The sequence below is a fragment of the Rhinopithecus roxellana genome, chromosome 11, assembly GCF_007565055.1.
Source record: "Rhinopithecus roxellana isolate Shanxi Qingling chromosome 11, ASM756505v1, whole genome shotgun sequence".
Taxonomy (NCBI): domain Eukaryota; kingdom Metazoa; phylum Chordata; class Mammalia; order Primates; family Cercopithecidae; genus Rhinopithecus; species Rhinopithecus roxellana.
In genome coordinates, this window is record NC_044559.1 from 83,661,550 (window position 1) to 83,683,976 (window position 22,427).

The 22,427-nt window shown below is 44.6% G+C and overlaps 1 protein-coding gene across 2 annotated transcripts in view; it reads left to right on the plus strand.

The window, feature by feature from the left end:
- Window positions 1-11,697: 11,697 nt before the first annotated feature.
- The window catches only part of TAF3 (TATA-box binding protein associated factor 3), a 212,254-nt gene continuing 201,524 nt past the window's right edge, over window positions 11,698-22,427 (plus strand). For both annotated transcript variants that reach the window (XM_010389381.2, XM_030941172.1), the window contains exons 1-2: window positions 11,698-12,088; window positions 17,546-17,788. In XM_010389381.2, coding sequence (XP_010387683.1) covers window positions 11,923-12,088; window positions 17,546-17,788 — 409 coding nt within the window. In that variant the 5' untranslated portion in view covers window positions 11,698-11,922. The remainder of the gene's footprint in view (window positions 12,089-17,545; window positions 17,789-22,427) is intronic.

The following is a 22,427-nucleotide window of genomic DNA, read 5'->3' on the forward strand; positions in this document are numbered from 1 at the left end:
TCATTGTTTTTCTTATGTATAAAGACCTTAGATGTAGTTTTCAAAATGGGATGATACTAAAACATTTAAACATATTAACATGCTACTATTAAAATTTTTTAGTAGAAGATAATTTAAGAGGTTCTTTTGATTTGATAGTGCTCCACTGACCTTAAAATGTCCAGCCTCTATGGGGACAAGGTAGAGGGAAAGCACTGCAGCCACAACCTCAGCCCAGTTCTATGCCTTATTACAGCCTTAAAGAACAGCCAACAAGGCCGGGCGCGGTGGCTCATGCCTGTAGTCCCAGCACTTTGGGAGGCGGGGACTCAAGGTGGATCACTTGAGGTCAGGAAGTTGAGACTAGCCTGGCCAACATGGTGAAACCCCGTTTCTACTAAAAACAAACAAATACAAAAATGGCACGCACCTGTAATCCCAGCGACTCAGGAGGCTGAGGCAGGAGAATCGCTTAAACCTGGGAGGCAGGGGTTGTAGTGAGCAGAAATCGCGCCACCGCACGGAATCTGAATACAAAATTCCAAGCGTATACTCTAAATAAAGTATTTAAAACATCTTTTCCAAACACTGAGAAAAGTACGATATTCACATTTAGATCACAATTAAGATTAGATGCCTGCGTTGATTCCACACTGGAAGTTTTGGCCATGCCAAAATTTCAGGCTTTTCTCTATTTGTTTAAAATCGAAAACTTAGGTTTTTTTTTTTTTTTTTAATTACAAAAGTAATATATAAATTCCAAAATACATAAAATTATAAACAATATAAAACCCATTCTTAAGCTCTTCTTGACTTTTAAAAACAAATGAATGCATGTATTTAGAATGGATTCTTTAAATATTTACAACTATATTCATAGTAATGAATAGAAAGATTTAGTGAACTGACCAGAGCTTCAAGGTCATTTTCTAACTCCCCTCAAAGTTTTCAGGAGCCACTTCTGAAGGGGTTGGTGGCAGAGGCTAGGAGAAAGAAACAGCTCACAACTGAGGAATCAGATGGAGGTGTAGTGTGAACCAGTACCAGATACCTTTTGGGGAACGTTAGCAATGAACCACATGCCTCTGGGGGCTTGTGTGTGTGTGTGTGTGTACACACGCCATTTCGCCCAGGCTTGTCTTGAACTCCTGGGCTCAAGTGATCCTCCTTAGCCCCGCAAAGTGCTGGAATTACAGGTGTGAGCCACCGTGCCCAGCCTGTTGTGTATTTTGCTTCTAAGCTTGGCTTGGCCCACCTCCAGTTTCCAGGACAGCAGAACACATCTGTGAGGGTGAACTGAGTGTTGTAGACACCATGGAAGAAGGAAAAGCAGGAATTTGAAATCAGTCAATATAAGAATAATCTGTGCCTGAACTGGAATACTAGCTCAGCCCTTACCAGCAGTGACCTTGGGCAAGTTACTTAATCTTTAAGTTTTATCATCTATAAGATGGAGATTAAAAGGTCGTTAGGATTAAATGAGCTAATATTTTAAAATACTGAGAATCTAACAGGGAATAAGTGCTATATTCTTGGTTAAATGTCTGCTGTATATAAAAGTAATTGTCAGCTCCATGTAGCATTTAGTGATGCTCTTCTGTGTACTGGCACTCTGACTCTCTGAAGATACAGTGATAACAAAACGCTTCCTTGCAGGAACTTACAGTCTAGAAGGAACACAAGCAAATGACAGAATGTGGTAAGTTACAACTGATGAGCCATAGGAGAGACACTGACTCAATTTGGGAACAGAGGAAGGGGAATGAGAAGGCCATCCAGCCTGGAGGAAGGGAGGTCTAAACAGTCCTGAAGGACCAGCGACCAACAGAAATTAAATTACTAGAGCTAACTGGTGGGGAGGGAAGGCATTTTAGGCCAAGGAAGCAGAAAAAGCAAAGTCCAAAATCTGTTCAAAAGCACATTCTGAAAACTGCGAATACAGAGAACGAGAAAGGCAAGATAAATCTGGAAATGTTGTGTGGTTTAGACATGTAGGAAGGAATCAGAGGAAGCTTGAAATTTTCCCCCAACTTCTGTCCTCTCCTTTTGCTAAGTAGCGTAACTGCAATTACAGTGATAAATGTCCACTGGTAAGGTTTATTACATAATTCAAACTGCTATCTTTTTTTTTTTTTTTTTTTTTTTTTTTTTTGAGATGGGGTCTGGCTCCATCGCCTAGGCTGGAGTGCAATGGCAGGATCTTGGCTCACTGCAACCTCCGCCTCCTGGGCTCAAGCCATCCTCCCACCTCGGCCTCCCAAGTAACTGGGACTACACCGTGCCTGGCTGATTTTTATATTTTTAGTAGGGACAGGATTTTGCCATGTTGCCCAGGCTGGTCTCGAGCTCCTGGCCTCAAGTGATCTGCCTGCCTCGGCCTTCTGAAGTGCTGGGATTACAGGCGGGGGCTACTGCTCCTGGCTATCCTATTTTCAGAAAACACGTACACGGTACCTAAAGGGCTAGGTCTGTTAATTTTAATATTCTAGGAGTGAGTTTCCATCATTACAACTGTTGTCTATAATGTGCCCTTTAGGAAACTTTCTGTGTGCTTTAATATGGAATAGTTGAAGCTTTCAGAAACTTTATTATCATTACTCAAAACTCTCTAAATGAAGCTTGAGAACTGTGCAGTCACTGAGCTCCTCCTGGTACCAACTGAAGGAAAAGTGCTGCTGTTGGCTGAAGCTGGGCTCACTGGTCCTCAACTGTAACCCTCGTCAGCCCTGACCGCTACGCCCCAGTACTCGCCTTTCCCACATTGTTCGTGGTTCTTTTCCTCGTCCCCCAAGACAGAATGATAAGGAGCAGGCCTCTTGGATGAGTCTGAGCTCTGATCTCTGGAAGAAATTTCGTTCTACAGATCTCGTGTCCCACTAAGCTCTGCAGTCTCACTGCTAAGGAAGCAGCTGCTCTCCATTTCTGCCGCTGCTGCTCTTGAACAGGTTCCTGATTCCTGGCCTCCACTGTTCACTTCTGATTACTCTCTTTAAATAGTGGCTTCATTGAGATATCATCCACATGCCATGAAATTCACCCTTCTAAACTCTACCACTCAATGGTTTTTCACATATTCACAGAGTTGTGCTCTAATCCACTCTATACTTCATTGTGAGATGAATTATTCAAAGGCATTATTGAAATATGACTAACCGCTAGGTACTATTTATTAGTGAATGAGATGAACACAGATCCTGCCCCCCCCCCCCGCCCCCTCAAAGTATACAGCAAAGAATAGAATGATTTTAGTTTTGGACAGCCCTCAAACGTTAATTACATTTGAGTTACATATTGGACGTCCAAGCAGACATTAATCATTAGATGCAGTTAGCTATGGTAGTATGGCACTCAGGAACAATCTGAGATAAAGTGTTTTATTAAGGAGTCATCTTTACATAGCTAATGATGAAACCACTGAGGTGAATCCTATGAAAAGAGAACAAACACTGTGAAAGCAGACAAAGGCTGCCAGGCATGGTGGCTCAGGCCTGTAATCCCAGCACTTTGGGAGGCTGAGGCGGGCAATCGCTTGAGCCCAGCAGTTTCAGACTAGCTTTGGCAACATAGCAAAACCTGTCTCTATAAAAAAGACAAAAATGAGCCAGGCATGGTGACGTGCCTGTAGTCTCAACTACTCAGGAGCCTGAGGTAGGAGGATTGCTTGAACCTGGGAGGTCGAGGCTGCAGTAAGCTATGACCGGGCATGATGGCGCGTGCCTGTAATCCCAGCTACTTGGGAGGCTGAGGCAGGAGTATCGCTTGAACCCGGGAGGCAAGAGGTTGCAGTAAGCTGAGATCATATCACTTCATTCCAGCTTGGGTGACAGAGAAAGACTCTATCTCTAAATAAATAAATAATAAAAGGAGGCAAAGACATTGCAGGATAAGTCAAAACTTTGATATTGAAGCCAGGTTTCTCACTTTGGGAGAGACAGGATATGCAAATAGGACATGGGAGGAGGAAAGGGATATGTAATTTTAGACTTGAATCAGAGGTATCTGCGTGTACTTTGCACTTCAAAAGTACACATATTGCTGGGTGCAGTGGCTCACACCTGTCATCTCAGCACTTTGGGAGGCCGAGGTGGGCGGATCACCTGAGGTTGGGAGTTAGAGACCAGCCTAGCCAACATGGTGAAATCACATCTCTATTAGAAATACAAAAGATTACCCAGGCGAGGTGGTGCACATCTGTAATCCCAGCTACTCTGTAGGCTGAGGCGGGAGAATTGCTTGAACCCGGGAGGCAGAGGTTGCGGTGAGCCGAGACTGGCCATCGCACTCCAGCCTGGGCGACAGAGCGAGACTCCATCTCAAAAAAAAGACACATATTTTTTAGTTCTTTCCACTACAAAGGCCCTGAAGCAATGATTTCCCTGTAGTAATGAAGATCAGCTAGCACACATCTTGGTTCTAAATAATATTCCTTTCTAAGAAGAACCAGGGCTGGGCGCGGTGGCTCACACCTGTAATCCCAGCACTTTGGGAGGCCGAGGCAGGTGGATCACCTGAGGTCGGGAGTTCAAGACCAGCCTGATCAACATGGAGAAACCCCGTCTCTACTAAAAATACAAAATTAGCCGGGGTGGTGGCGCATGCCTGTAATCCCAGCTACTTGGGAAGCTGAGGCAGGAGAATCGCTTGAACCTGGGAGGCGGAGGTTGCGGTGAGCCGAGATCGCGCCATTGCACTCCAGCCTGGGCAAAAAAAGAGCGAAACTCTGTCTCAAAAGAAAAGGAACCAGGACCCCTCAGAGAGATGGCTACTTCCAAGCTTAGAGCAAGGGAAGTACAAGGTGAGCCTGGAAAATCTACTGGCACCAAGTAGCAAGTCCTCCAAGAATGATGGTGACACAGTACAAGAATACAGTGGCCGGCTGGAAAGGGCTCCCACTGGCCAAATATGGGACAATTTAAGCAGCAAGAGAATCACGAAGGTAATGGATCATGACACACCAGCTAAAGAAAAGAATCCGTGCTGGACTCTGGCTCACGTCTTTTAATCCCAGCACTTTGGGAGGCCAAGGCAGGTGGATCATCTGAGATTGGGAGTTTGAGACCAGCCTGGCCAATATGGTGAAACCCCACCTCTACTAAAAAGACAAAAATTAGCCAGGCGTGGTGGTACAAGCCTATAATCCCAGCTACTTGGGAGGCTGAGGCAGGAGAATTGCTTGAACCCGAGAGGCAGAGGTTGTGGTGAGTCAAGAGCTCACCATTGTACTCCAGCCTGGGCAATAAGAGCAAAACTCTGTCTCAAAAAATAAATAAATAAAATTTAAAGCCATAAAAGGCATTTGGGGACGATGGGAAAATCTGAACATGCACTTTATCTTGTGGGATATTACTGTGTCAATCTTAATTTGCTGAGTGTGATCATGGTATTATGGGGAGGTGGGAGCTGTGATGCACCATCCAGGTCCCCCTTCAGAAGGACTTTCCACTGGGAATGGTGGAAGCACACAGCCCCCAGCTGCCAACCCTCGTTGGAATGGCCTCAGCTGGAGATCACCTTGCCCAAGGTCATGGCCCTCTCCAGAAGCACCCATATCCAGTGCCTGATCAGCATGAGAGTATAAAGACCCCTGCCTGGCTCAGGACCCTGAAAAGGGCCATTCCAGCCTTACAGCTCTCGGTGGGCTTGACTGAGGCCTTTGTGAGCTGCAGCCCAATGTCTCCCTATCCCAGTCCTGCTCTCTCCCCTTTCCCATCCCCCCTCCTCTCCCTTCCACCTTTCCTCCTCAACCTCTCCCCTAACACTTCCCCTCCCCAAGCCCCTCCCTTCTCAACACTACCCTTCCCTAGTCCTGCTTCCTGCCTGCCCTCCTCCTCTCCTCTCTGCCAGGTGATGACCCCAACAGCCCTCTTCTGAGGTTAATCTTCATCTCAGAGACAACCTCCTGGGGAGTCCAGCTTGGGACGTTTGGTGCCGAAGGGGTCTCAAGAGAGCAGATGCAAAGATGGGATTTTGGAGCTGGATTCCCCCACTGGCTGGCGGTGAGGACTTCAGCATGGGTGGTGGATGAAGCACAGAGGTACCACCTGACACAAGGTAGCAGCTCCTGAATGTGCAAGTCTTAAAACTTCCACCAGGGGTGAACAGGGTGGTACAACAGTGGAAGCAAGCTAGGACAACATATGAATATACCAGATATTTGAGAAATACGGAGCTCATGGGACCCCAAAGTCATAGAAACCAGGTGGCAATACTTAACTGTTTAGCAGTCAGAAGCCAAGTGAATGCAGTTATGCGTGAGAGCAATCAGAGGGGTGTGGGCTCACCTGGTGAGTTACGGGATGGTTCACAGACTAAGGGGTACCTGGGCAAAATGGATGGATGCCTACATGTGGGCTACTCAATCTGGACCATCAGAATAATTCAAGGATGGGCAGTCGGGGGGCTGAGGGCAGATACCCCTATAACCAGTCATGATTCCATGCCCAGTTCCTGGATCCAAGCCAGCTTTCAGACTGAAACCCTATTGACTGAAGAAGAGGCTGAGTCTTCAGGAAGAAGAATGCTGCAGCACCAAACAGTGAAGGTAATGATCCCCCGACTCCTTTTGCAAAAGAACCTACAGCCATTACTCAGGTGACTGTCCACTGCGGAAAGGTAAAACCAACACATTTTGAGGAAGCTGAGAATGAAACCAGGAGACGCAGAGTCATCGCGAGTCCCTTGTCAGAGTGGGAGCATCTGAGGCCAAGTGGCACCTGGAGTCTTGACCCAGGTTCAGCTCACACTTAGACCCACTCAGTGGCCAATTCCCTGGATCCTGAATGTGTCACTGGAACAGACATACGGGGATGTTGGCATAACCCCTATGCTGGTTCTTTGGCCCGTAGGTAAGAACTTTGGGCGTGGGAGGGCTGAGGAGATGACTCAGAAACTGCCCCTGCGGCTGGGGCGGGGTGGGCAGAAATCATGACCTAAAGGATGCTGAGGCAGTGGGTCACTACATTTTCATTTCATCTGACAGTCTGGCTCCTGCAAATATGAGATGCATCTTGAAGGGTGAGAGTGAACGGTTGTAAACTTAGCCGAGTAGTAACCCTGGTTGCAGTTGCTCTGCCAGATGTGGTGTCTTTGCTAGAACAGATAAACATTGTCTCAAGCATATGGCATGTGGTCATTGGCTGGTGAAAGTTGTCTTTTCCATCCCAAACAGAAAGGATCAGAAATAGTTTCTGTGCACTTGGAACAGACAACAGTATACATTTTGGTCTTGCCCTAGAGCTATGTTAATTCTCTCACCCTGTGTCATCATACACAGACGGTCCCCAACTTAACGATGGTTTAATTTATGATTTTCAACTTTGTGATGGTGCAAATGCAATATGCATTCAGTAGAAACCACACTTTGAATTTTGATCTTTTCTCAGGCTAGCAATATGTGGTACCATGCTCTCTCATGATGCTGGACAGAGGCTGTGAGCCACAATTCCTAGTCAGCCATGTGATAACGAGGGTAAACATTCATTGTGATAAGAAATATATATATATTCTGGGTATGGATTTGCCTTTCCTGCTTATCTTGTAGAGCCACTGGCTTCCCATATCACGCTACGTCAGCCTAAGGGGCGCATTTTACAATAAAGGAGATGTGGGAGTGGGCAGAAGGCTATGAAACCCACTGGTCATATCACACCCCACACCACTCAGAAGCTGTCAGCCTGGCAGAGCAATGGAACAGCCTTTTTTAGGCACAATGAAAGCACCAGCACACAGGCAATACCTTCTGAGGATGGGCCTGATCCCCTAGGCTGCTGTGCACTCTTTAAGCCAATGACCTTTTTTCTTTTGTAGACAGGGTCTCACTGTTGCCCAGGCTGGAGTGCAGTGGCTCGATCATAGCTCACCATAGCCTCAAACTCCTGGGCTCAAGTTATCTTCCGGCCTCTGCCTCCTGAGTAACTGGGGCTAATTTGTTTAAAAAAAAAAAAAAAAAACATATATATATACACACATAATAATAATAATAATTTTTTGTAGAGATGGGGGTTTCACTATGCTGCTAAGGCTTGTCTTGAACTCCTGGCCTCAAGCCATCTACTTGCCTTGGCCTCCCAAAGTATTGAGATTACAGGCATGAGCCACTGGGCCCCACCAAGTCAATGACTCTTCTGTGATGCTGGGTTTCCAATAAGTAGATGACACCGGGTGGAGACTGGGGTTTCTCCACTTACATCACTCCCAGGGACCCACCTGGGAAATTGTTCTTCCTGTCCTGCCACTCTGGGTTCTCCAGGTTTACAGATCCCATTTCCAAAAGGGGGAATGCTTTCACCAGAGGACCTAGCAGGAGTCCCACTGAAACATTAGCTACAGTTGCTGCCTGGGCTCTTCCACTGAGACTGCAGCTAAGAGAGGAGTCATCTTTAGGAGGGGGATGGGCTCCTATTACAGAGTGGGAGGCAAGGTGTAGTGTTTGGTTTCCAGATGGTCCGTTTGGGTGCCTCTTGCCCAATTGTGGGTATTCTCTTCCCCAATTTTGATGGTACAAGGACGAGTTCAGCAGCCACAGTATGAAAAGGGCCTGGAAACCAGGGGCTCAGACCTGCACAGGAGGGTCTGCATCATGCCACCAAGTAAGCACTGAGACCAGAAGTGAGAGAAATGTAGGCCTGAGGAGGAGAATACTGAGTATCAGCTGAGGCCTGGCTGCAGCAGTCGGGGCTCTAATTTGTCTCCTGACCTTCCTCTTTAACGTTTTCCCCAGGGAAAGGGCCCTGGAGGAGATGTTCCTCAAACCAAGATGTGTCTCTGAGGGTAAAAGAGATGAACTGTGGGCCGGGCGCGGTGGCTCACGCCTGTAATCCCAGCACTTTGGGAGGCCGAGGCGAGCGGATCACGAGGTCAGGAGATAGAGACCATCCTGGCTAACGTGGTGAAACCCCGTCTCTACTAAAAAAAAAAAATACAGGCCGGGCGCGGTGGCTCAAGCCTGTAATCCCAGCGCTTTGGGAGGCGGAGACGGGCGGATCACGAGGTCAGAAGATCGAGACCATCCTGGCTAACATGGTGAAACCCCGTCTCTACTAAAAAATACAAAAAACTAGCCGGGTGAGGTGGCGGGCGCCTGTAGTCCCAGCTACTCGGGAGGCTGAGGCAGGAGAATGGCGTGAACCCGGAAGGCGGAGCTTGCAGTGAGCTGAGATCCGGCCACTGCACTCCAGCCCGGGCGACAGAGCGAGACTCCGTCTGAAAAAAAAAAAAAAAAAAATACAAAAAATTAGCCAGCCGTGGTGGCAAGCGCCTGTAGTCCCAGCTACTCGGGAGGCTGAGACAGGAGAATGCAGTGAACCCGGGAGACTCCGTCTCAAAAAAAAAAAAAAAAAAAAAAAAAGATGAAGTGTGATGAATGCTGTAATGCACTGCTCAGAGCCCCTCAGGACTGAAGGACTTCAGCTGTCCTTGGAATTGAATGGACTGAGCTGCAGAGAGTTCCTTTGCCTGAGAGCACACACCCTTTCCCAGGTAGCCCTCATGCAGTGACCTGTTCGTATGGGAATATAAAGGTCCAGCCTTCTTTTTTTTTTTTTTTTTGAGACGGAGTTTTGCTCTGTCGCCCAGGATGAAGTGCAGTGGCGGGATCTCAGCTCACTGCAAGCTCCGCCTTCTTCTGCCTCAGCCTCCCAAGTAGCTGGGACCAAGGGCGCCCGCCACCACGCCCAGCTAATTTTTTGTATTTTTAGTAGGGACAGGGTTTCACCGTGTTAGCCAGGATGGTCTCGATCTCCTGACCTCGTGATTTGCCTGCCTCGGCCTCCCAAACTGCTGGAGTTACAGGCGTGAGCCACTGCGCCCGGCCAAAGTCCAGCCTTCTTGTTTGGATTCAGGGAAGCTCTGAAGGGCCACTCTAGCTTCTGCATACCATGGCATTGGCTTGGCTGAGGCTTTCCTTGCCAAGGCATTCACTGCACCCTGGCTTTCATTCCTTCCCCCAAGTCCCAGGAGGATTCCTCAATGAACTTTCTGCAAGCTCATCTCTATTTCAGAGTTGACTTCCCAGGGAACAAAGCCTGTGACATGTGATCTTCTATATAGTTATGTGGGGGAATGAATGTTCTTGTTTTGGGGTGATACATGTTGAGGTGTGGTGGGGTTAAGTGTCATGAAGTTTGCAGCTTATTTTCAAACTGCTGGAAAAAAATACCTGTGTGCACATATAAATACAAAAGATAGAGTAAATTGGCAATATGTTAACAATTGGTGAATCTAGATGAAGTGTATACTTGAGTGTATGATTTTGTTTCAACTTTTTCTGTAGGTTTGAAATGTTCCGAAATAAAACCCCCTCCCCTATACACAGAAAGGCAAATGAAGAGGAACAAACACCCAGGGTGGTGGTGGTAGCCGGGCAGACTTGTGAAATCCAAGGCCAAGAGAGTTTCAATGTTACAGAAGCATTCAACATTATCAAATAGCTACAAGATAATCAAGTAAGGCTAGGACTGAAAAATGTCTCACAAATTTAGCAACACAATGTTCCTGATAACTTGGGGACAGAGTGTCCACGGAGTAAATACAGGCACCTTGCCCTCTAGTACCTTGCTTCTCTGCAGATCGTCATTTAGCTGAAGAACCCAATTTCAGTTCTATTACTGAGTTTTCCAGACTTTCAAAAATGTGAATATCATGTTCAAAGTTCTGGAATAGTCCCTGTAGGAGGAATATAGAGCCACTCATAAACTCGGAATTTATTGAAGGAGCACATAAACTCTTATACTAAACAACTGTGATAGGTACAGAAGGGCATATTTAAGAAACCGCATAGTTCAGCCACTGCAGTTGGGCGACCTGCAGGCTGAATCTAGACTAACCGTGGGATGCGTTTGGCTTTTGAGATGTGTTCCCAGTTTTGTATTTAAAAATCAAGATATTTATCCCTAAATCCCGATTTCTGGCAATACTTGGCTGGAGCTGGAAGAAGGCTCTGGGGTAGGCAACCGTTCCCAAGACACTCGGCCTGCGACACCGGTTTAAGGCTCCGGTTTGGCCTCTGTAGGCAGCTGAGGTCCCCAACCCCCCACAGGTTACAGCCGCGATGCGCAAATCGCACACTACAGCCCACAGGCAGCTCACCTGGTTTGTAAAAAAAGAAAAGAAAAGAAAAGAAAAAAAAAAGTTTTATTGGAACCAGGGCTGGGATTAGAATGACATGAGTGAGTCAGGAGTTTATGGCATGGATTTGGATGTTTTCTCGATCTTGATGACTTGAGTTTTTTTGGGGCTCCCATTAATTTGGCACAGAGGCCTCCTCCTAGTCCCCGCCCTATTGCGAAGGGCTTTGAAGGGCATGCGGAACAGCTTGGACTTTATTTAATCTTTACAGTGGCAAGCAGCTCAATACACAGATTTTTAGCATAGGCAAGACCAGCGCTGGTCTGCGTTCCGCGAGCACCGTTAAGTTCCCACGCCCGGAACTTCTCTCTAGCACATAACCCTCTAATATGACTAACGTTATTAATGCTAACTCTCTAACCTGTCAATGTCGTATCCCAGACCCCTCGTTTGCCTCTACAACACTGGCGTTTTCGTCCCCGCTCTCCCCGAGCTGAGCACCCCAGCACCTGCCTCCCCGGGCGCCTCCTCCACCTGCGCGCCGCACGCCCGCTTCCGGCCGGCTTCCAGGCCTCAGAGGCGATCCCAAGGCTTCGCTCCGCTCCCAAGGGGCGGGGCTTTCTCATCGACGCGCTCAGCATTCGGCTCATGCTGCCTCGCTCCGGCGGCCGTCCAGCGGGAGGCGGAGCGAGTCCAAAATGGCGGCTCTCAGGCTGGCGCGTTCCGTGCTGCTGGGGCTTTGAGGTGGTCGCCGGGGGTCCGGGGGACCATTTCCCCGCCGCGGAAGCCCTAGAGGATGAATCGGGGGCCCTGCTAAGGTCTGGCGGCGGGGCTGGAGAGCAGTGGCAGCAAGGGCTGCGGTGGCGTCCACGCAGCGGGATGTGCGAGAGTTACTCCAGGTCGTTGTTGAGGGTCTCGGTGGCGCAGATCTGCCAGGCGCTGGGCTGGGACTCGGTGCAGCTCAGCGCCTGCCACCTCCTCACGGACGTGCTGCAGCGCTATCTGCAGCAACTGGGCCGGGGCTGCCATCGGTACTCTGAGCTCTGTGAGTACCGGGCTGGGTGCGGGAGGGCTGCCCCGGCAAGTCAAGGGTGACACCTCCGCTCTCCCTGTCCCTCCGCGTCCCCGGGGTGTGCATCCCGCACCCTGCCTCGAGATCTGCTGTCTCCTCGGCCTCCCACGTCCCTGGGCTTCCACTGCCCCTGCAAACTCTAGTCATCCTTCGGGTGCCTCTTCCTCATCCGCTAACTTCCCGCCACCAGCCCGGGAGCCGGGTCTTCGCTCCCAGCTCCACACCCTCCTACCGCTCCTCCGCCCTGAAATGTGCCTGGATCTCTCTCATTGTCTCCTGTTTGCTGCGGGTAGATCTCCCCCACCGTGCCCTACACCCTCTTTTACCTCGGTCCTTTTTCTCCCTTGCCCGCAAACTACTACAACTAGTTGTCACAGGCGCTCCGTCTACCGGCCGTTTCTTACAAGACTGGCCATTCCTGAGCTCCTAACTACATAGACTCGTTGACAGCTCTGCTCCGTTAGGGACATTGCCTCGTCTTTCTGTATCTGTTCGTTTCGTGGACGGCATCTCCATTTACTGTTTTCCCAAGGCTGACTTTGTCAGTTTCGCTGATGAGATGTACTTTCACTTACGTCTCGGTTACCAGTGAGATGTCAGTTGTTATCGAAGTAGGATAGAGGGACCGTGGGCAGTTGACAAGATTCTCCAGGTAATCTGGGCTACAGTACTTACGGGTTTTAAGTGAATGTCTGGTAATATCTATAACTAGTGGTATTTAATAATTTAATGGAAGAAATGGAATATTTTAATAGAAGCTCCACATTATCTTGTTGATGTGAAGCAATTGCATGTGTGTTTGTTGAGGAGAGGAAACTACCACTCATTTTAGTTTCAAGTCATGATGTTTAAGGTGATAAGCTGGAGAACTGAATGAAGTATCTCATAGGATATTTTGTTTTGTTAAAGTGGTTCCTATACTGAAAAATTGAGACTCACAGACACGCTGTATTTCCCAGGCCCCGAGTTTCGTTCCCTCTTTCACAGGGCTGCCAATCTAATCTGTCCATAACACAAATCTGATCCTGTCATTATTCTTAAAAATATTTTGACTGTACTTCGTTGGTTACAGGCTAAAAATCTAAACTCTTAGCAGTACACAGTTCCCTTTGTGAGCTAGCATTTTGCTTATCTTTTGCCAGCCTACCTAATCTGCGACCACGCTGAGCTACCTGCCTTTTCCAAAATGTTTTAAGCTATCCATTCTTACATACATGGTGTGTCTTACCTAGAGTGTCCTTTGCCCCTGGCCCACCGGTAGTACTACTTTTATTTTGAGATGCACTTATCACTTGCTCTAGGGAACTCATGTTATCTGCTTTCATAATTCTGTGCATATTTCTTTTATATTATTTGTCATCTTGTTTTGTAATCACCTGTGTATGTCTCTTTCCCCTCTCTAGGAGAAAAATTGATTATATTTGTATTCTGTAACCTATAGGGCCATTATGTAATAAGCACCTGAGAAATATTTGTTGAATAAATGAATGAACTGATAAACCACTACCCTAAAAGCCACTTACTGACTTTACATATTGAGTTCCAAAAATGTGTATGTTTTGAATGCTTGATTTCACTGATACTTCTATTATTCTTCTTCTTTTGAGACAGGGTCTCACTCTGTTGCCCAGTGTGGAGTGCAGTGGTGCGATCTTAGCTCTCTATAGCCTCGAACTTCAGGGCTCAAGTGATCCTCCTGCCTCAGCCTTCCAAGTAGCTGGGACTACAGGGATACGCCACCATGCCTAGCTAATTTTTTTATTTTTTTGTAGAGATGTGGTCTAGTTGTATTGCTCAGTCTGGTGTCAAACTCCTGGGCTCAGGTGATCCTCCTGCCTCAGCGTTTCAAAGTGCTGGGATTACAGGCGTGAGCCACCATGCCCAGCTCACTGATAAATCTGAATGTGGAACCACAAAGTAATATGCATGTGTTTTTATCTTGAAAGTGCATCACCAGCTGACTACTCTTTGGCTTTTGTTTCTTTTTCCTCTGGCCTGCTCTGCAGTGGTCCTTGAGTATACTGTTACTGATAGGATAGGATAGGCTAGGCTAGGCTAGGCATAGTCCAGATTATGTTTGCTACCATGTATCTTTAGCTATTCAAAATGTCTCCTGAATACTAGTTACCTTTCCTGCCTTTTATACAAAACAGAAGGGAGCTGGCACTCCATGTGACTAGGTATTCCAAAGTCACCCAGGGGTCATTGCAGCTCTTCAGTGTAAACCTTCTTCCTAATTACCTAATTTCCGTAGCCAGTTTCTTGGTTTCAGTGAGGATGAGATTGTCAGGTTCATTATTTCCCATCGTGATTTGATGACTTTTTTTTTAATGCTAATTTTGGTATACTTATTAGATATTTTTAGGTTCTTTTTTCTATACCAGTCTTATTCTAAAATCGAATTCTGTAACTCCAGGTTACCACTACAGAATCTTGTATTCCACTCCTTTAAATCCTTTCTGTTGTTTTAACAAACACTTATTGAGCACCACTTATGAACCAATCCCTGTACTAGGCATTGGAGACATAAAATTACTAAGATATAATCCCTGCCCATAAGGTGTGTTCAAGATTGCCAGAATGTCAGCAAAAACAAACTGATGGTGTTTGTTTCTTCTAAAATAAATGTTCTCAAGTTAAAGCAAGTATTAGAAGTTACCATTAATTCAAATAATGAACAAATAATGAACTTTAGAATTGCCTTAGGGTAACAATTTCTCCAAGCATTCAAGGGCAGATGTCTCTGTCTGTGTCACATTATATATTAAATATGTTGGCATGTGCTGAAAGCAGGTGCTAAATCTTTCAGACTAACTCTTCATCACTAGTACTATAATATTTTTTGTATGGTACAGGGAGTAAATGTAAAAGGAGTAAGAGGAGAGATGGTTGTAGGCTATGGATTCTGGGGTAGGATTACTTCACAGAAAAGATAAGATTTGAATTGAGCTATGAAGTATGGTTGTATAAAGGTATAGAGTATTCCAGGTTAGAGAATCACATAAACTAAGCTGTCCAGGTGAGATTAAGCATAATGAAAGTACCAGTAAGGTGTTCAGCTCCCTATGCAGCTAGTTCATTCCAAGGGTGTCTGAGGAAAATGTTCAACACAGTGAAATCAGGTTATGGAGGGACTTAAAAGCTAGACAAAAGAATAAAACATGTAGTAGAAAACATTGCATACTTCTAAGTAGGGGGACAGTATGATTAAAGTGGTATTTTAAGAAAATTGTACTGACAGTGATGTGCACAAGACATTGAAGTGGGCAGAACTTAAGACTATACTGAGACAGGGACAGTAAGAATAGAGAGAAAGGAAAAAAATCGTAAATCATCGTTAAGAAAAAAAAGGTGGCCGGGGAGGGGGAGGGGGACAGGGTTAGAAACAGTACCAGGTTTTGGTTTGAGGCTGCAAAGCATATGGAGGAATTTAAGATGATTGTATTTTTTAGACTGAGAGAATAATAATAGCTTTAATAGGAATAGAAGAGTTGAAATGCCTGTTTACGTTCAGTAAGAAGAAGAGTATTCATTTTATTTGTTTTCTCTTTTTTATACATCATTAGAAGTATACATTAGAAGTAACCCATGCTTATAGAAAAAAAAATCAAAGACTGCAGAAGTATGTAGAATTAAAAGTCAGTCTCCTGCTTCCACCACAGCCCTCCCCTCTACTGCAGCTTCCATCCCCTTGAACTGTTAACCATTGGCTGAATATCCTTCTAGACGTTTCTGTATGCATTACCACACATGCGTCCAATTCTAGCAAGATTTGGATTCTTTTGCATTTTACAGTGTGATTTAATTTCAGACATACTGAGTTTGAAGTGATCAAATTTCAAGATTTCAGGTAAAAAGTCAGGATTTCAGTTAAATCCTTTAGGCTATTGAAAATCGGAAACTGGAATTTTCATAGACATTTTTAAAGATGTAGAGACCTTAAGCTCTGCTAAGGATAGGCATAAGAAAAACTTGCTGTTGTAAAGAAAAAAACTCACTATATCTAACTTTTTATCTTTTTATCTCTGTTTTATGTGGTGTTTTCTAATTACATTTGAAAATTTATAGGTAAATTACCTTTATGGCTGGGCATGGTGGTAGTGCACTGGTAGTCCCAGCTACTCTGAAGGTTAAGGTGGGAGGACGGCTTGAGCCTGGGAAGTTAAGGTTGTAGTGAGCCATGATTGCCCTACTGCACTCCAGCCTGGGCAGCAGAGTGAGACCCTGTCTCAAAAAACAAACAAAAACCAAACTTTTATGATCTGAGCCTTCTTTGTAAATATTCTTAGATTTTAAAAATTCATTTAATGGTATAATTCATTCAGTAAGTATTTATTGAGTGCCAGCTATGTTCCAGCCACTGTTTAAGATTCCGCAGATGCATCAGGGAACAACAGAGGAAATGTAACAAACGTTGACTTTGTCAGCACAGCACACTACTTATTTGATGATTAAAAAAAAAAAAAGGCCAGGCACATTGGCTCATTCCTATTATCCCACCACTTTGCGAGGCAGAAGCAGGAGGATTGCTTGAGGCCAGGAGTTCAAAACCAGCCTGAGCAACAGCAAGAACTCATTTCTACAAAAAAAAAAAATAATAATAATAATAGCCAGGCATGGTGGCATGTGCTTATAGTCCCAGCTACTCAGGAGACTGAGAGGGGAAGATTGCTTGAGCCTAGGAGTTTGAGGCAGCAAGGAGCTATGATCATACTACTGCACTCCAGCCTGGGCAACAAGCAAGATGCCATCTCTTTTTTTTTTTTTTTCTGAGATGGAATCTTGCTCTGTTGCCCAGGCTAGAGTGTAGTGGCGTGATCTCAGCTCACTGCAACCTCTTCCTCCCAGGTTCGAACAGTTCTCCTGCCTCAGCCCCCCGAGTAGCTGGGATTACAGGCATGCACCACCATGCCCAGCTAATTTTTTTATTTTTAGTAGAGATGGTTTCATCATGTTGGCCAGGCTGGTCTCGAACTCCTGACCTTGTGATCTGCCCGCCTCAGCCTCTCAGTGCTGGGATTACAGGCGTGAGCCACCACACCCAGCCAAGATGCCATCTCAAAAAAAAAGACAAAACACTACTTTATTATTATTATTTTGGGGGCGTTTTCTGTGTGTCAGGCACTGTTCCAGGTGCTTTTGATCATCTGTAAACTACTTTGAAATTTGTTCTATAGTATATAAGCTGATCATGAGTGTGATTTTTCTGTGGTGGTCTGGCTAGTTGTCTGATCATATTTAAGCTTGACCTTAATAATCAGCTTAAACATGATTTTGTCATATTCTATTTAAAATATTAAATTCTTTCCAGTAACTAGGTTAAAATGTTTGATTCTGAGCTGCATATTTACTTACTGCCTTTTTTAATATTTAAAAATATATTCATGGGATTTCTTCAAATAATTTGATTTGCTTTTGACTTTGTTTCAGATGGCCGAACAGACCCAATTTTGGATGATGTTGGTGAAGCTTTCCAGCTGATGGGGGTTAGTCTACATGAATTAGAAGACTATATTCACAACATTGAACCTGTCACCTTCCCACACCAAATTCCATCATTTCCTGTTAGCAAGAACAATGTACTTCAGTTTCCTCAACCTGGAAGTAAAGATGCAGAGGAAAGAAAAGAATACATTCCTGATTACCTGCCACCCATTGTGTCTTCTCAAGAAGGTTTGTGAGTGTTTCTTCTTCATTTGTTAGGGACTATTTTAATGGATTTTTGATCCTCTTAGCTTTCCATGCTATGTCAACTTCATAAATTCTGGAAACACAATAGAAACATGTACTGTTATTTACAAATTATTCTAACCCCTAAACCAACAAACTTGCAACTGACATTACCAGGCCAAGCCATGGTGTAATCAAGGTTATGTCTGAAGCATTTATCTCCTTTGTAAAGTTCAAGTAGAGGAAAACGGTGAAGCCAAAGAGAAGCCTTTCAACAGCCCTCTTATATGAGAATGGGGTATTAAGTAAACTAGAAAACCTTTGAAACAAAAAGAAAAATTGGGGTAGCTCTTTCCTCCTCGCTTACTATTCAGGCCATGAGTTTGAATGCCATAGCTTTATACTGGAAACAGTGAGTGAATCGTGAATATTCACTGATATTGTGTAGACTTACTTCTGTTTTTTATGATGAGTAGAAATGTTTATTGTTTGATCATAATAGAACTTTTGATTATAAAATGATAGCTAATCAGATACAGTGGTCAGTCCCATTGCAGAGTTCCCTTTTTTCCTGTATAATTTTAGATGTTGATCATTAAGTTCACTAAGATTCTGAAGAGATATTTAAGTAATTTGTGGTCTCTAATACAAGTGCGCAGTATTTTTTCTTAGAAGACTTGGAAGGGGCTGGGCGCGGTGGCTCAAGCCTGTAATCCCAGCACTTTGGGAGGCCGAGACGGGCGGATCACGAGGTCAGGAGATGGAGACCATCCTGGCTAATACGGTGAAACCCTGTCTCTACTTAAAAATACAAAAAACTAGCCGGGCGACGAGGCGGGCGCCTGTAGTCCCAGCTACTGGGGAGGCTGAGGCAGGAGAATGGCATGAACCCGGGAGGCGGAGCTTGCAGTGACCTGAGATCCAGCCACTGTACTCCAGCCTGGGTGGCAGAGCAAGACTCCGTCTCAAAAAAAAAAAAAAAAAAAAAACTTGGAAAAGTTGCAATTAAGTTCTTTCATTTTGTAACAAATTCTAAAACCTGTATACTTCAGGACAGTGCAAATGATGCCAGCAATTACTTTTACTTACGATTTTCTATTGTAAAATATACATCACATAAATGGACCATTGTCACCATTTGTAGGTGTACAGTTCTGTGGCATTAAGTATACATTGTTATTCAACCATCATCCCCCTCCTTCTCCAGAACTTTTTTACCCTCCCAGATTGAAACACTGTTCCCATTAAACGTATCTCCCCATTCACCACCACTTCCAGCCCCTGCCAACCATTCCTTTTTTTGTGTGTCTATGAAATCTGTCTATTCTAGGTACCTTTTATAAGTGGAATTGTATAATATTTGTCTTTTTATGACTGTCTTATTTCCCTTAGTATGATGTCTTCAGGGTTCATTCATGTTGTAGCCTGTGTCAGGATTTCGTTGTGTGTGTGTGTGTTTTTAAGGCAGAATAATACGTTATGTATACGTTCCACATTTGTTTATCCATTCACTCACTGATGGACGTTTGGGTTGTTTCAACCTTTTGGCTCTTGTGATTAATGCTGCTATGAACATTGGTGTGCAAATATCTGTTCCAGTTCTTGCTTTCAAGTTTTTTTGGGGTCTGTACCCCGAAGTAGAATTGCTGGATCGTATAGTAATTGTCTACTTAATTTTTGAGGAAGCACCACACCGTTTTCCACAGTGGCTGCACCATCCTCACCTTCCTATCAGTGGTGCTCAAGGGTTCCAGTTTCTTGCAATTCATTTCTTATAATCGGTTCTACTTTAATAGCATTTTGAAGCGTTACCTACTTGTCTCAGTAACTATGTTTACATTTGGCATAAGTTGTTTTGCAGTCTGTGTGTCAGGGTTGCCGCATCTGAAAAACTGGACGGCGACTGGACCTAAGTGGTAGAGACTTGTTAATGCATTGCTGGCTCATCATTTAGGCGCTCTGGATCTTAGCTGCAGTGGGTTCTGTTGAATGATACTAACACACTGACAGCCCAGAACCAAAGCTAGGACTTTGATCATAATCTACACTTAACTGCTTGGTTCTTTTTGTCTTATTTTTATAGCATGCAAATATTCCATAATAAAATTCTCTTAAAGTGTTATGGTTATCATATTTAAATACCAGCAAGGAAATGTAGCTAAGATAGCAGATTTAGATTAGGTAGTGAAAAAGTATGAAAAACAATTTAGTGTGTTTTTTGTTTTGTTTTGTTTTGATACTGACTTTTGGCTGAAATTACTGTATTACCGTAAATTTTTGGGTTTCTTTTCTGGATTATTTGAAGCAGAAGAAGAATCTCATTTAGTTTTATGCAAACAATATAAATTATAAACATTTTAAAAGGAAAATAACATAAATCTTGAGAACACTACTTTTCATTTTTTATCTAACACGTGGATTAAGAAGGAAAAATATTGCTGGTTTGTAACATGCATATGGTTTATAAGGATGCAGTGAGTGGTAGGCAGTACAGTAGATGCTTGTCAAAACGTTGTCCTCTTCGTAAGAAAAGGATGTAAAATGCAATTCTTTGGTTGTCATTTAAAAATATGACCATACAAGACTATTTCATATCATTTAGAATCGGAAATATTTTTTTTTTCCTGGGTACAGCATGTTAGAAAGTTCCTGGTATTCTGATTAGTGGTGCAAAGTGAGGTATAGCGGTGAACCCCTTTGATAATGGTACTGTTCACCATGCTCTTTGTTTTCCTTTTACTTCCTTAAGGGCCACAGACAGGCTAGACTTTGGTCTTAAAATATTACTAGCAAGGTCCTGCCATGGGATTCCCTCTTATCAGCCACTCAACTTGGTTCGTGTCAAAAAAAGCCTGTGAATGTCTCCCTGCACAGCACCTGGAGCTGGCAAGTGTGTACTCATAGAAGGCCTGAAGTGGCAGCAGGCTGTGAGAGGCACAGCATGGACCTCACGGTGTCACTGAGACATGACTCAGCGAGTCACTGAGTTTCTAGTCTTCCCAAGTCACTTTACCTTTCTGAACTTTATATTCGTCATCTGTAAAATCAGTGTAATAACACCTACCACATTGGGGAAATGGGGAATCAAGTGATTTTTTTTTTTTTAACACATTTATATACAATTGGACAGTGTTTAACATATAAAATACGTAACAGTGGGCCAGGTGTGATGGCTTATGCACTTTGGGAGGCTGAAGCTTGAGCCCAGGCGTTTGATACCAGCCTGGGCAATGTCATGAGACCCTCATCTCTACTGAAAATAAAAATCTTAGCTGGGCATGGTGGTGCACACTTGTAGTCCCAGCTGTCGGGAGTCTGAGGTGGGAGGATCTCTTGAGCCCAGGGGTCAAGGCAGCAGTGAGTCACGATCACACCACAGCACTCCAGCCTGAGTGACAGCGAGAACCTGTCTCGAAAAAAATTAAACACATGACAGCGAATGTTAGTTCTCTTCCCTGTTTTCTTTTCTTGCTCTCAAAGAATTTACTTTTGCATTGAAATACAATATACGTTAGTGAAGTGATGCCATAAAGGGAATCAGTGTCAAGCCGCGTTCAGTGGCACACCCATAGTCCCGGCTACTTGGAAGGCTGAGGCAGGAGGATCGCTTGAGCCCAGGAGTTTGAGGCTGTAGTGTGCCGTGATTGAGCCTGTGAATGCCCATTGCACTTCAGCCTGGGCAACACAGCAGGACCCTGTCTCTGAAAAAAAGAGAAGAAAAAAAGTAGTGTTACCATCACATGCTGAGGAGCCGAGGAACAGACTTACTAGCTGGGCTGGATAGATACTTGACTGAGGAGCTCTGTGATTATCTGCAGTGTGAAGATGACAGAGGAGGAGATGATGTGGAAGGAGTTATTGCCTGCTGTATGAGATTATATGTTTAGAAGTGAGACCTCTTTGAAAATATTTGATACATGCATATTTTTGCTTGGACTGTTACAGTTCTGATGGCTGGTACCCAGTGTGTTTTATCCAAGAACATTCTCTCCCCAGTTTGCCATACATATTTTCAGATTCACACCAATACCATATTTTTTTGCTTCCTATTTTATTGTGCTGAGGAATGTCTGAAAATAGTACAGCGTACTATGCCAAAGTCATTGTTGGTTCTCACAATGTGGTCTCTAGATCAGTGGTCAATGAGGGTCTTCTGGGGCGGATATGTTGATTGGTTCAAAATATTTGCATAAGAGAGAAATATAGGCTGGGCACAGTGGCTCACACCTGTAATTCCAGCACTTTGGGAGGCCGAAGTTGGCGGATCACTTGAGGTCAGGAGTTCGAGACCAGCCTGGCCAACATGGTGAAACTCTGCCTCTACTGAAAATACAAAAATTAGCTGGGTGTGGTGGTGGATGCCTGTAGTCCCAGCTACTTGGGAGGCTGAAATGGGAGAATCACTTGAATCCGGGAGGCAGATGTTGCAGTGAGCTGAGATCGTGCCACTGCACTCCAGCCTGGGTGACAGAGTGAGACTCCATCTCAAAAAAAAAAAAACAAAAAAAACAAAAAGGAATATAAACCATGTACCCTGACTTATTGCAGGAAACTTACCAAGCTCAGCTTAAACTTGGTAAAGATACTGTGAGGTTGCCACTTTTAGAGTTTCTATTTTTTAAAAATTTAAAATAGACTATTT